This window comes from Topomyia yanbarensis, chromosome 2, assembly GCF_030247195.1.
Source record: "Topomyia yanbarensis strain Yona2022 chromosome 2, ASM3024719v1, whole genome shotgun sequence".
Taxonomy (NCBI): Eukaryota; Metazoa; Arthropoda; class Insecta; order Diptera; family Culicidae; genus Topomyia; species Topomyia yanbarensis.
This window is the reverse complement of record NC_080671.1, coordinates 75,975,717-75,989,282: the sequence shown is the minus strand read 5'-3', so window position 1 is coordinate 75,989,282 and position 13,566 is coordinate 75,975,717. Positions and strand designations below refer to the sequence as shown.

The 13,566-nt window shown below is 37.5% G+C and overlaps 1 protein-coding gene across 3 annotated transcripts in view; it reads right to left on the bottom strand.

Annotated features, from left to right (window-relative positions):
• Positions 1-12,592, bottom strand: part of LOC131678484 (protein real-time) — a 38,981-nt gene extending 26,389 nt beyond the window's left edge. For all 3 annotated transcript variants that reach the window (XM_058958661.1, XM_058958662.1, XM_058958663.1), the window contains exon 1: positions 12,027-12,592. In XM_058958661.1, coding sequence (XP_058814644.1) covers positions 12,027-12,089 — 63 coding nt within the window. In that variant the 5' untranslated portion in view covers positions 12,090-12,592. The remainder of the gene's footprint in view (positions 1-12,026) is intronic.
• Positions 12,593-13,566: the final 974 nt, after the last annotated feature.

The window sequence follows — 13,566 nt, the reverse complement described above, 5'->3', positions numbered from 1 at the left end:
ACGTATTTTTAATCGTAAATAGAATAATGCCTATAGGGCACTTATTTTCCTGAATACTAAAAATGGTGAGGACTTTTTCTCGCAGGGATTTTTTTTTTTTTTTTTTTTCGAGAGTTGTCCTACTGGAGCTGTAGAGCTAGGTTCTCGGAAGGGCTCCCCGTCAGAATCACATACTACAATTTGCAGACGAGACAGGCAATGTCGCCCAATAAAACACTGCATTAGGCCAATTGTAGCGGGCCGTGATTCTGAATGTGATATTCATTGTACGGTTCAGGTATGTGCGGGCGTAGGGACTCGCGATCGCGTGTATCATCGCGAAGGGCTCGAACATTTGTACGTTAACGTGCTCGATCGCGTGTGCGTTTGTATGTCGCGTGTGCGTTTGTATGTCGCGTGCGCGTTTGTATGTCGCGTGTGCTAACGTGTATGAACTTCGCGTGTATAAATTCTATTTGATAACCGTGTGCCTTTCGCATATTCGCATGTGTTTTAGAATGATCGCGCGCGGACCGTGAATCTGATACTTAATTTTTGGTGTATGGTTCAGATTCCAGAAGAAAGTGGGTTCTTACATATCATTAGAATTCCCATTTATGTCGCCGTAGAACGCGTGGTCTAGTGGATATGAGCTTTATTTTTTTTTTATTGATCCAACTGAATGTATGGACCTAAATTGCTAGAATGAAGGCTAAAGATTTCCGGACGTGATCGCGCGCGTTTGCGGGTTCGCGTTTGAGACCGCGTTTGTAACGTCGTAAGTACTAAAACGTTCACACAATTGCCGGAGTGTTATCAAGTTTACGCGATCTCGGGCATAGGTGTGCGTAGATGATCGCAAAGGGCTTAAGCGTTCGTATGTTGACGTGTTTGTCGCGTGTGCTCGCGCGTATGTGACTTCGCGTGTATAAATTCGATTTTGAAACCCTGCGGCCATTCATATATTCGCGGACCGTCATTCCAACCTTTAGCTTTCGGTGTACGGATCACATTCTGACAGGGAGAGAGTTACCCCATATCACTAGAGTTTCCGGTCATGTCGCCATGGAACGTTTTGTCTAGTGGATATGGTAGTTATTTTTAAATTTTATTATTTTTTAAATAATTAACAAGGACCTAGATTGTTTGTACCGAGGATAGATACTTCCGGACGATTCCGATTCATGATGACGCGAGCGCGGGAGTTTGTAGGTTGACACTTGAGATCGTGTTGGTAAGTTTATGAGTGCTGAGATTTTCACCTTATCACCGGGGTGTAATCATGTTTGCGAGTTCGTAGGTTGCTTGGAAAATCGCGAGGGGCTCTAACGTTTGTGCGCTGACGTGATTTTGTAACGTGTGTTCTTGAATGGTTGCGCGAACCGTGAGTCTGATATTAAATTTTCAGTGCGCGGTTTGAATTCTGGCAGAGAGTGGGATCGTTTATATCGATAGGGTTCCCGGTCATGTCGCCATGAGACGTGTTGTCTAATAGGTATGGGCGTATTTTCTTAATTGGTCCAGCTGAAGGCATGGACCTAGGCTTCTAGGATCAAGGATAGACTTTCGGACGTGACCGATTCGTAATCGCGTGCACGATGGCATTTTTGTAGGTTCCCGCTGAGACCGCGTTTGAGAATGTGTGAGTGTTAAGACGTTCACTATCACCATCTTTGTTGACCCAGCAGAAGGCGGGTGTAGAATGGCAGTATAGGACTCGAAAAGAAGAAATAAAAGACAATATATGAGAGACGTAATAGATTAGATAGGTACAAGATACAGCTGAAGTTATGATTATCACATGAGACATACATTAGTACTTCAAACACTACTAATACTTGAATAGCCAATCACCACACATAGCACATCCTTTCTCAATTATCTATTTGTTATTGGTTGATTGTTGGTTATGAGCTGGTAAATAGAGGAAAGGTATAGAACAGAAAAAAGGCTCATATCAGCCCTCCCGGCCTCCTCGACACACCACTATCGAGGCGTATTGTAATCAACATCTTGAAGCGGGCTTCTTATATAAATCAAATCCTCAGTAGTCATAAAGTTTGGTGGATTATTAACATGAGAACTAATTAACCTTTAGTAGTAGAACTTGGTGCAAATAAAAACTAAAAAGAGCGAAGGTCCTTATATTTAGATAACTCTATTGAATCTATTGTGGCTTGATGATGTTTACAATACCGTCAATCCCATCAACCTGCGAGAGGGGACTTTTTCTCGCAGGGAAAATTATATAAATATTATGATTGGGTGTTGGAATATTCGATAGTAATGTTTTTGAGCATTGCAGGAATACATGTCAACGAACATCCGCGATTATTATTTATTTCCTTAAGTTTGAACAATTTTAAAAAGTGGCGAAAATTAACGCAAATTGAAGTGAGATTGAGTCTCTAATCTTCGCCGCTGGCGAAATCCCATATAGCCTTCTTTTCCTCATATAGGTTTCTATCTTCGCCCCGTTCCATAGTGGTCCCACAGTGGACTATTGATTTCAGCTATGTGAGGTCTTGGAGGAAGTTTCTTAGAATTAAACGCTCCTTCTTTCCTTTATTTTCTTCAAAAATACAGATTCAAAACTACTTACATCAGTAAAGTAGTAGAAAAACTTATTACGAAAATTTATTACGGAGACTTTTGGTTTTCGAGGTATAGGGCGTTGTTTGTGAAAGACCCCCCAAAACAGTTTTTTCACATCATTTTCTTTTATGGAGCTTAAGTATTTTCTGATGTTCTAGAAAGTAATATAGACGGCTGAAACAAACAATTTTGTAAAATACCATAACCTGTTATCGCTATCGTTATTGTTATCGTCAACATCCCTAAACTGAGTAAAAACAGATATACTACTTGGTAACTAAATGAATGTACATTTTTTTTAAATCGAAAGAATCAGAGCGTCCAAAGACTGCCCTCTACCTAATCAGTTGCAGTGAAGATAGTCAGATTATGCTATTCATCAATTCAATTAAACTACTTCAATAATAATATTCATGATATGCGGATTCTACACAGCACTGAGCAGATTTATAGGTTTTCTCTGCAAGGAAAACAAAACTTATCAAAACACAACCTCTCCATTCATCTTTTTATTAGTTTATATATATAGTTTATATAGAGAAATTATTTCGTATGAAAAGTCTTATTGAAAACAAATACAACGGAGTTTCTGTCTGTGATTAAGTGATTATATATATTGAGGTGCATATTAATGTCAAATACATATTATACGGCTAGCATAGCACAATGTCTAATGTGCAAAATACACTTGTGAACATGAATAAATATTAATAATTGTCGAAGTTGTAACCATTTACGCAAGAGCGCGTTTTTCTGAAGGAGATTTGCCGTGACTACGATTTCTGTATAACAGCTCAATTGAAAACATAGAAATAAAAAGAATCATAAGTATAGGGATTTGTGGTGTCCTTGAACGGTACTTTGCATTTTTTGCGAACAGGGACAATTTTCCAAAAAAAATGCTCTTTTCACCTGAATTTTTTCTTAACAAAAGATACATAACGTTGATATGAACATTTCGACGAAAAAAGCACTGCAGTTAAATAACGAACAATCAAAAAAAATTGAGATTGATTGAAAACTTTTTCGGCATAGCAAAGACATATGTATAGGGAATTCCATTGCACATGGAGCAGTTATGCGTATAAGAAAAATAAAAGAATATATATTTTTTCGATTTTTGACCGACCTCTACATATATAACCCTTGATATAAGCAAGCAAAAAAAATCTAATTGTTTCATACATGATTTACAAAAAGAATATCAGATGATACTTCGAAAATTTTTAAAACGTATGCTTCATATATTAATTAGTGTATTCGTTGCATCTGCTGCAAAACCGAAAGCATATAAGTTTTTAATCCTGTGCAAATACGAAAAAAGAGAGTTTCCAAACATTGTGGGAAACCTTGGGGGGTCCTGATTTTTCTAGCATTTAAAGCATTTTTCTAGTAATATTGTTTAGTAAAACAATAAAACAATATAACGAATGAGTTGGTCGTTTTAGCACGTTTTAGAGTTGTTGACCTTCGAAAATAAGCTATTTCCATTCGAAAACCGTGGATAGATCTATAAATACATGCGCTAGTAAGTTAACGTATCCTTTGTTTAATACTTGATCATTGAAAATGCAACCTGGATTTGTCGAATCTTTTCTCTATTATAAATTCTGTGATATTGTAGCATGATAGAAGTCGGGAAATTGCGCGTGGACGCACGGGGGTGAAACCTTAGAGCAAGAGGGGGGCGAAGATTATATTCAGGGGGACGAAAATTTAAAGAAGTATTTTTCTTAAAGTATGATTCAAGTATTGGCGTTCATCTAACTCTAAGAACTGTATAAAAACTTTTTTATAATGCATTTTTTGACACAGTTCAACACACTGCACAATTTGAAAAGACGAAGAAAAAATACATTTCAATCGATAACTTCGAAACACCTCATCGGAACATCATCACTTGTACCATTTTTGGAAGAAAAAAAATCCGAGAATTCAAACGGTTTCATTCTTAAATTGGGCAAAATACGGAAAGTTTGGGTTTTGGGGTATTTGAGCCCCAGAATCACCTATTTTTTATAAAAAACCTTATATATCTGGTCCACCCTGAAAATCATATAAGACTTGTACTGATTATTACGTAAAAAACCGCAGGAAGCTAATGAAAGTATTTCCATCTTGGGCAGAATACGGGAAGTAGGGGATTTGGGATCTTTTAAATCAGATCTCTTATTGTATTAATCAATTCCTGAATCGCTATTATTTACTAACGAAGTCGTATGTGAAATATCATCTTAATTGAGCATGAGCATGATGACCGTACAATTCGTAGTTGCTACTCCGTGATTGACCAGAACAAGCGAAATTGCACAAAGAATCAACTATTCATTCTCAATGTGCACGTTTCGAGAGTTCTATACTTTTGCAATGTCAATAACGGCGCCGGCCGCGTCCTTACAGTCATCGGGGAAGAAAAGGAATGTTAGTGCAGCAAACGTTGTTATGGAGACCGTGTATACCTCTGCATCTCCACGTTTGCCCCGGGAAGGACTTTTTGTTAGTAGGATGAGGTAAAGACTCACACAAATCTGAATACCTTGATAAGTGATACAATCTATGAAACTCTCAGAAGTGTTATCATGTGTTTATTGCTCCGGGCAGCCGGCTGCCGAGAATTTATGATAGAGTTATCATTTGTTGAATTAATTCGGAAATGATCGGTTTGTAAAAAGCAACTTCAGCTCTGGACTGCCGACAGTCGGGAGTGTTGCTCATTTAATTGAATCAAACGGTATGTTCATGATTTTATTATTCCTTGTTTCATTATTTATTCTATAAACAATACAATATCGTGAAAAGCGATTATCTTTAGTATTTCGAGACATTGATCGATATCGATATGACAATACCTATGCAATTGAAGATTTCATAATACAAGTATTATTTATCGTGCATAAACTTTCATATTTATATAGCAAATAAAATGACAATTATATATTGGTTTCTTTCCCCGCGAACAATTGAATAAGGTGCCGATTTTTATGTTATCATTATTCGCGCGCGTTGTTAAGCTAACTGAAGCGCATTTTAAACGGTATAAAATAAGCACTACCGAAATACCTGAAACGACTACCTGTGTATATCGAATATGCAATCGATGACGCTAATTTTTACACTAATTACTAGAACACGATTGGAGACAATAAGAACAAAAAGGAAGTAACCTCTCACCTTTTACGTGAATAATCAAGCTAGAATATTTGTATACTCATTGAGAAATATAGTTAACATGACAAATTGAAAGTATTCGACACAATGAGAACAACTAATTAATTTGATTTCATTAAATTAATTAATGAGACTAAAAGTAAGGCAATGATTATGACAATAAAACATATGGTCAGTGTCAAGCCAGACCGGACTAAGTGACATTGTATTGATTTCGAGAAAATAGGCCTGCTAAGCCAAGACAAGTTTCGGCTTCACTGTGTCTCATCGGCATAAATAACCGAACTTCTGCTCGGACGGAACATCACGTTCGATTGAAACACAAAGTGTGTTTTAATTTTTAGGGATTTGCGTCAAGCCGGCGCTAATCTATTCCGACAAAAAGTTAGTGTCGGTTTCTGATGAGGCGAAGCCGAAACGCACCCATGTAACGTGAAAAACGAGTTTAAAGGTTGAATCGCAGCATCGTTTACATTATAATTTGAAATTAATTTTTGCTATAATTCTTGCTTATTGCGACATATTTTAAATCAGCTAAAAGTCGAAGGTAGCTGAAAAAATTCTTTATCGAGTGCCATGATTATCTAATTTTTTAAGGTTTTGCGACTATATTGTTCGTGCTGATATAACTGCTGCAAATTGGTAAAAAACTTCTGATTCTTCTCACAAACTGCCAATTCTCAATCCCTAACATTTGAATCAACAGTCATTCAACATAATTTCACTGAGACAACACCATGCGTATTCCCCACGCACATTAAATACCCCGTGGATTAGTTTTCTAGTTGGTCAAATAAAGACTAAACAAACAAAGAAATTAGTTTGATCAGTTCAAAGAAATGTTAGCTCGATTAGCATCAACCGGCGGATACGTGTTCCCTTATAATGTCATCAAATCAAAGAATCAAAAATTACATACGACAAAATACGTGCAATTCTGAATGTAATAAAAAAAAACCCACTTAATTATTTTCAATAAAATAATTTCCCTGGTCTTGTTGCATAACCAAGATAGTTTATTTTCAAAGATAACACTGTTGATGAATTACCTTACAAAATAGGTGATAAGGGACGCGGTCGAGAAAAGCTGACCAACGCCCGTATGTGAAATATCATCTTAATTAAAAAAAAACTCAGAAATTAACTGAGGTGGTTTGATTTTAAATATAAAACAGGAAGATAGGATTTTGTGACCCTTGAACCCCAAAATCACCTATTTTTTATGAAACAATTTACATCTCTAATTCACACTGGAAATGATACATGAGTTGTACCGATTATTACGTAAACATACCTCAGAAAGCTAACAAAAGTATTTTCATCTTGGTCAAAATACGGGAAGTTGGGGTTTAGGGACTTTTTGTCGTTCGTTATACAGTATTTAAGCTATTCTTGGTAGTATCTAAACTATTCTTCAATAAATGTACATGCAATGCAATATTTTTAATGCTGAAACACTCAGAAACTGATCCAAAAATAGTTTCATTATTGGTGAAATACAGGAATTTTCGGATTTGGGACCGTTTATGTCAGAAATCTTATTGTATTAATCAATTCCTGAATCGTTATTATTGACTAACGAAGTCGTATGTAAAATATCATCTTAATTGAAAAAAAACTCAGTACAATTTAATCAAAGCAAATTTATCAAAACTTCTGTACATTATTGTATATCATTTCAATAACATGCCGTAATTTTTCTATGCAAAAATACCGACAAACGACTCGGTGACGAAGCTTTTTGTACAACATCTCTGGAAAAACATGATTTGCGGTGTTACCTGCCATTCCAAAACTACTTAACCGATTTCTTTCTAACTTTGAATGCACATTCTATCCCAGTCAAAAAGGGCGTGTTCCTGGCTAACGGGGGGCTATTTGCCAACTCGGATGCGCCAATTGCCTTTCAATTTGCCAGCAAATTGCTGACAATTTGGGGGCTATTTCAAATGCAACATTCGGGCGATTTGCCGCCGTCATTTTTTGCCCCTCTACCCGCCCTTAAATCGCCCCCAAATCGCCCAGGGAACACGCCATTTAATCGCCCTTAATTGCCTAATATGAAAATCACAAATAATACTTATTTTCGGATTCATTATCTACTCACGTAAACTTATCAGTACACTAGGTAATCCCCACCAAACTATAGGAAGAATCGATGGTTAAATTAGTATTGCACTTACCACAATCTGACTTGCATTAAGACTTTTAAGTCAGAGGTCTTGTTCCACTATACTTACACACTATTCCACAATTTCCCGCATTCGTTGGCTAAATGAAGTGTACTAGACAAGCAAAATACAAGCGAGAACACGCCAATTGTTTAAAAAAAACAATTTTAAGCTTAAGCCAAACATGAACCGCCATGTTTGAAAAACGCAAAAAACAACCAAGTCCATTTCAGCCGCCAAAAAAATTGTCTATGTGTTGAAATTGCCTTTAAATCGCATTCGCAAATTGCATTTGTTTCTAGGGCAATTAGCACAGGCGAGTTGAGTCAAACGTCAAACTGTTTAAATCGCCTGACCATGTTCGTCCGCATTTTTTTTGACCGGGATGTTTAAAATGCCTAAGCCCTACGTTGAGTTTTTGAGATAAATTTTGCATACCGTCCGCCTGGTTCGACCCGAATAGACCACACCGACCCGAAAGGGTTGCTTATCATTTCTGAGAGCCGGTGTGCTTGATCGAGTTTAATAATCATAAGAACAAGTCCTAAATAATTAACTATCTCTTAGGTGCCAGTCCCGCACTCCTTTCCTGAACTAGCCTCATACCCACGGTCAAGTGAGTCGACAACTAGTAGGATCGAATTAATCAACTTGCAAGTAGGAGCACATATCTACCAAACAGCCAAAAAGACTTCCGAACCAATGAGAATGGACCATGCCAGTCGAAGACCACTGTCCCAGCGCCATCTCGTACAGTTCCTGAAATTAAGAATTTTGTTAGTGCTACTTACAGATTTTATTTCAATGTGCCTCATTCCCTCTTGTTAAACTCGTTTGCAGCTGCTCATCTCTTCCGACATTTCGACGCCGTCAGTCAGATAACCTCAATTGCCCCCCTTCGACGCCAGTTTAGCCTTACCAAGCCGTAACGCGGGTGGCGGTGTGAAAACTGCCGAATAGGAGCTGAGAACAGCTTGAAACATCTGATGTTGCTTCAAATATATGTGACATCCAAGACTGACTTGGATAGTTCCATCGAGCCTAGTTTGCATATCTTACACAACTAGACTACACTAGATCAAAATCAAATTTTTCAAAATAATGCTCACTTCTACGTAAGATACTTTTCCCAAGATGCCAAATCTCCACGATAAATAACCAGCGAAGTTTTGGTCGTCGAAAGTAGTATTCTGCCCCACAGTGCGGAGGGACCATCACTTCCACATAGCCCTGAAAGGCACGATATGAAGATCTGGTCAGCAAAGGAACCACACAAAATCTCATATACTTCAAGGCTTTGTGGACGGCATCGACGGGAGTTCATTGCAGAGCAGTAAAAGAGGCTTGCGTATTTATGAGGATACCTTTCCCATTGACCAAAACATACAGGGCTTTTACGAACCCCAGTTCGAGCATGCTTGCTGCACGATATGTTTACTACTGACTGATCAGCTGTTCGCCATATCTCTTAAAAAAATTTTCGCGTATCTTCATTTCGTTAGGACATCAAATCAATCAAACGGTAAGTTCTCTTCCTACTCAATAAAGGGTGTAGTTGCGAAAACATAACGGTGGGGCTTAATGGCTTATTGTGAATGCGTAGCAACTAGCATTGGGATCTTTTATCAGCGGGACATCCGCGTATCATTACCGGGAATCGTCATACAAGCGTGAACAAATTAGCGTCGTCGTGTTAAAAGTCATGGTTGGTTGGTTATTAGCAATTCGCAGTCCAATCGTTCTGGTTGTCGCATTGTTTGTTATTTGTTTGAAAAGTTTGGCTGGAGAACAACAGACATTTTTACAAAACCAATAATGTAATTTTAAAACACACAAATTAATCTTTTATACGTTTAATCTAATTCATACGTTTTTTGCTTATAGATTCTAGACTCCCTAATATTTCACAGGCGCGATCTTTTTGAATTTTGGCGAGCTGAAGGCATGTTCAACTGGCACTTTGTATGTGATGTGCCAAATCTAAACTTTTTTGACAGCACGGGTACATTTATTGTAACCCGCTAAGTGATCTTATACTTATTTTTTTTTAGGGTCAAAGCAGGTTTCCTCGAATGTTTATGAAATACAAAAAAGGCTGTTTTGAAGCATGTAACCTATCTTGACCCGAATTAAAAAACAGAACTAATAGTAGACACAAGCTAAGCGAATCCAACTGCTAAATGTATACTTCTATATGCAATATATTTAAGCCAACAAAAAAAACCTAAATCGATTTAGCTTTATCGTTTCAAATTGAGCGAATCATCTTCAATGACGCATTTCTCCCACTGTGTGACGTCAACACTATAGTAATAATTGCCCAAACAGCAAAACTTACTGACTTGAAGACTACCATCAGCAGTGTCAACCCCGCAGCTAATTTTTAACCTCTTCCCCACTATAGAACCAGTAAATACATATTTTATCGTCGGGTTACTTCTAACGAACCGACCGCTTGCATCCAAACGGTCTGCGCCCCGAGACGCAGTGTCTAGAGGTTAGCCGTTGCTCGCATCTTCAGACTGCAGTATGTGGCACCCTGCAGGGGTAAAATGGTAGAGGTAGAAAAATGACATAAAAAGCTGCTATCTGATGCAAAGCTCAGATTTATTGTTATGAAAGGCGAATCCATTCCCCAGCTGACGCGGATAGTCGTGAAAACACTCAAACGCGAAACAGAGACTCTATTTGAGTGGAAGAACCTTGAAAGTATGCACGTACGTGTATGTGATGTGCATGCCGTGTAGTCTCACAAAACATTCCACACTACTTAGTGAGGTGTGAGTAGATGCTGTACGCACTATACTCTATTTTCAGGAGATAAAATCTTTTGGCGAGAAATTGATTTAAATTCTTCTTGAAATCTTAAAAGTGAGCAATAAGGAGGAACTAGTAACGGGGTCAAGGTTGAATCTGTTGGCCTAGCAACTCTGGAAACTGAAAAATTGAATTTAAGTGTTGAATTTATTTTGTGTCTTCTGGAATTAGATTTGAGTAATTTGAGTTGGAAATGATTGCCTTGTGTTAGTTAGTTATATTAGCAAAGTTTAGTAGTTTTCACGCAATAACTCCAATCTGCAAATGATACACGGAACAAAGAGGTGTAACTATTTTCTTATTTTTACATACCAAACCAATCTTTCGGAATAAAATTAAATTACTATGGTAAAGTTTATCAGTAGACCTTTTTCCTTCATCCAAACCAGCATAGAAGGCATGATTAATTTAATAAACGGTCTCCCACAAAGAAATAATTGGAATGATGAATTCGCCAATGAACCAAAGCATGTGGGCACATAGTCGAAGATTCGTGTAATACAAGTATGCGTATCTGTCAATGATGGGTCCAAACCACCGTCCCGTCGTGTTTCTTTTTCATTTACCGTGATTATCATTATCTTCACATCGAGCATAGAATAACACACAGTTTATCTATAAGGTCAAGTTTCGGTTACGATAGACTCCTCACAGCACAGATCTTATACATTCCATCAGTTGTATGAACATTGCCACTATGTGGCCGCTACATTACTGATTTCGTAATAATCCATTCACAGTAGATGGTAGGCGCCTGCTTAGCGACTGTTTTCAATTTTATGGTTAACGTTTTCGAGATTATTGGTAGTTGGAAAACATAGTGTGCAATAGTTTTGTATAGGAGCTACAACCTACCGACCGAGAGGTCGGTGGCGCTGAAAAAAAATCAGCTGCTATTTGTCAGCTATACCGTTTGGTTGTACTTTTTGCTTGGCATGAAAGTGAGGGGCAGGCTCTCATACTTCAATGGAGTGCGTCGTTATGTGAACATATTATTTTTGTCCACGCTTATTACATCTCCTTCTTAGTAAATCTAGTAGGCAGATACAAACAGTTTATATTTATCAAACCTAAAAATGATTTCAAACAACCAAGCTAATCTTTATAGATTTTCTCCTGTTCTACTACGTCTGAGTATTTCTGGCATGAATTTTCCCACCACCCCAGTAGATAGGTATGGCGAGCTGGTGTAATTTGCATGCCATAGAGCAAGAGTCGCTCTATTGCGACACATTCCTGTATCGTGGCATTTCTTTTTTGATGTTGAAACAAGCTAATAAATGTGCATTAACTTACAGCCATGACCAATTCGAAGGGATATTTATATATCCGCACAGAAGACTCATATTTTTGCACCATTTTCAATCCTTTAGCTGCTAACAGACGACGAATTTCTGTTTCAAACTAACACTTAATATTGATCAATTTTCACCAGGAGCGCTAGCTCGTTAGATAAAATATATGTACTGACACGTAATTTACTCTTTCTAACACTTTTTAGCTAATGAACTTTTCCACGACTTAATTTACACTAAAACATTATTCTCCTTGGTAAACAAAAATATACATTTCATTTTCTTTGTGATGGACGAAAAGCACTGGCACGAACTATATGCAATACTTGATCGATGAATCAGCAGCTCTGAGAAACAGCTTTGCGATTGTTGAATTTACTATGGCCTTAACCTGGAGGACATTGTCAGTCGCGGATTCGATTTTCACTCGTCGTACGCATTTCCGAGAACTAGAACAAAACGAATGTAAAAGTTCCTATATCTATATCAACACACTCGCAGGACGAAGCAAGGTTGAATGGAACGCGACGACGCTTCCCAAAGGAAAATCCAACTCGCTCTGAGCTGAAGATAGTCGTGTGAGTGGTATTTTATGAATGAATTTGAATACATGCGTGTAGAATCAATGTGGCACATTTGAGATTTGTCCAGCTGTCAAGCTGTCGATTTCAAACGAAAAGCATATTCTCGCAGACAGCAGCGCTGCCCAAGCGGCGAATAGAGAATTATGCGAACTGTGCACGCTTAAATAAAAGTTATCTACACGCAAAAATAAAACAACCCAAAGAATAAGTAACTTGAGATTTATACTCAACCTTGAATTCAATATACTAAAATTTAAGTTGAATTTACCTGATTTTGAGTATAGCCCAAACAACTCAAAAGTATTTTACTGAACGGAAAAACTCGACTGAGTCGAATCTCTTGTTTTGTTTTTGACAACACTAATAAGTGCGAAAGCGATCGCACAACTCAAAAGTAAGTTAAAAGAACTGTTCTTTTAACTTACTTTTGAGTTGCGCGATCGCTGTCGCACTTATTAGTGTTGTCAAAAACAAAACAAGAGATTCGACTCAGTCGAGTTTTTCCGTGCAGTAAGGTACTTTTGAGTTGTTTGGGGTATACTCAAAATCAGGTAAATTCAACTTAAATTTTAGTATATTGAATTCAAGGTTGAGTATAAAACATTTATCAATGAGTTGTGAATTCTACCGTACTTAAATGGAAACTACCATCAACACGGTTTACCTAATTTTACCTTTCTGCACGATACCCCGCGATTGAGTCAAAAGTACTCCATTTTAGGTAGTTTTTCGTTTCGTTGTACAAATGATTAGATTGTGACTTACAAACCCTAAGCCTCAAAATTAGTCGGTACGCTATTTTGAGTTGATATATCTCCACTGTTCTCTAACAGATCGGAAATTTTTTAACACATATGGATTTGCCACAAGATTGAAAATTGGTTAATAATAAATACGACATGAAAAATTAGTTTAACTTTGAAAAGTTTTTTTTTACACACAAAATGTAGCGTATGT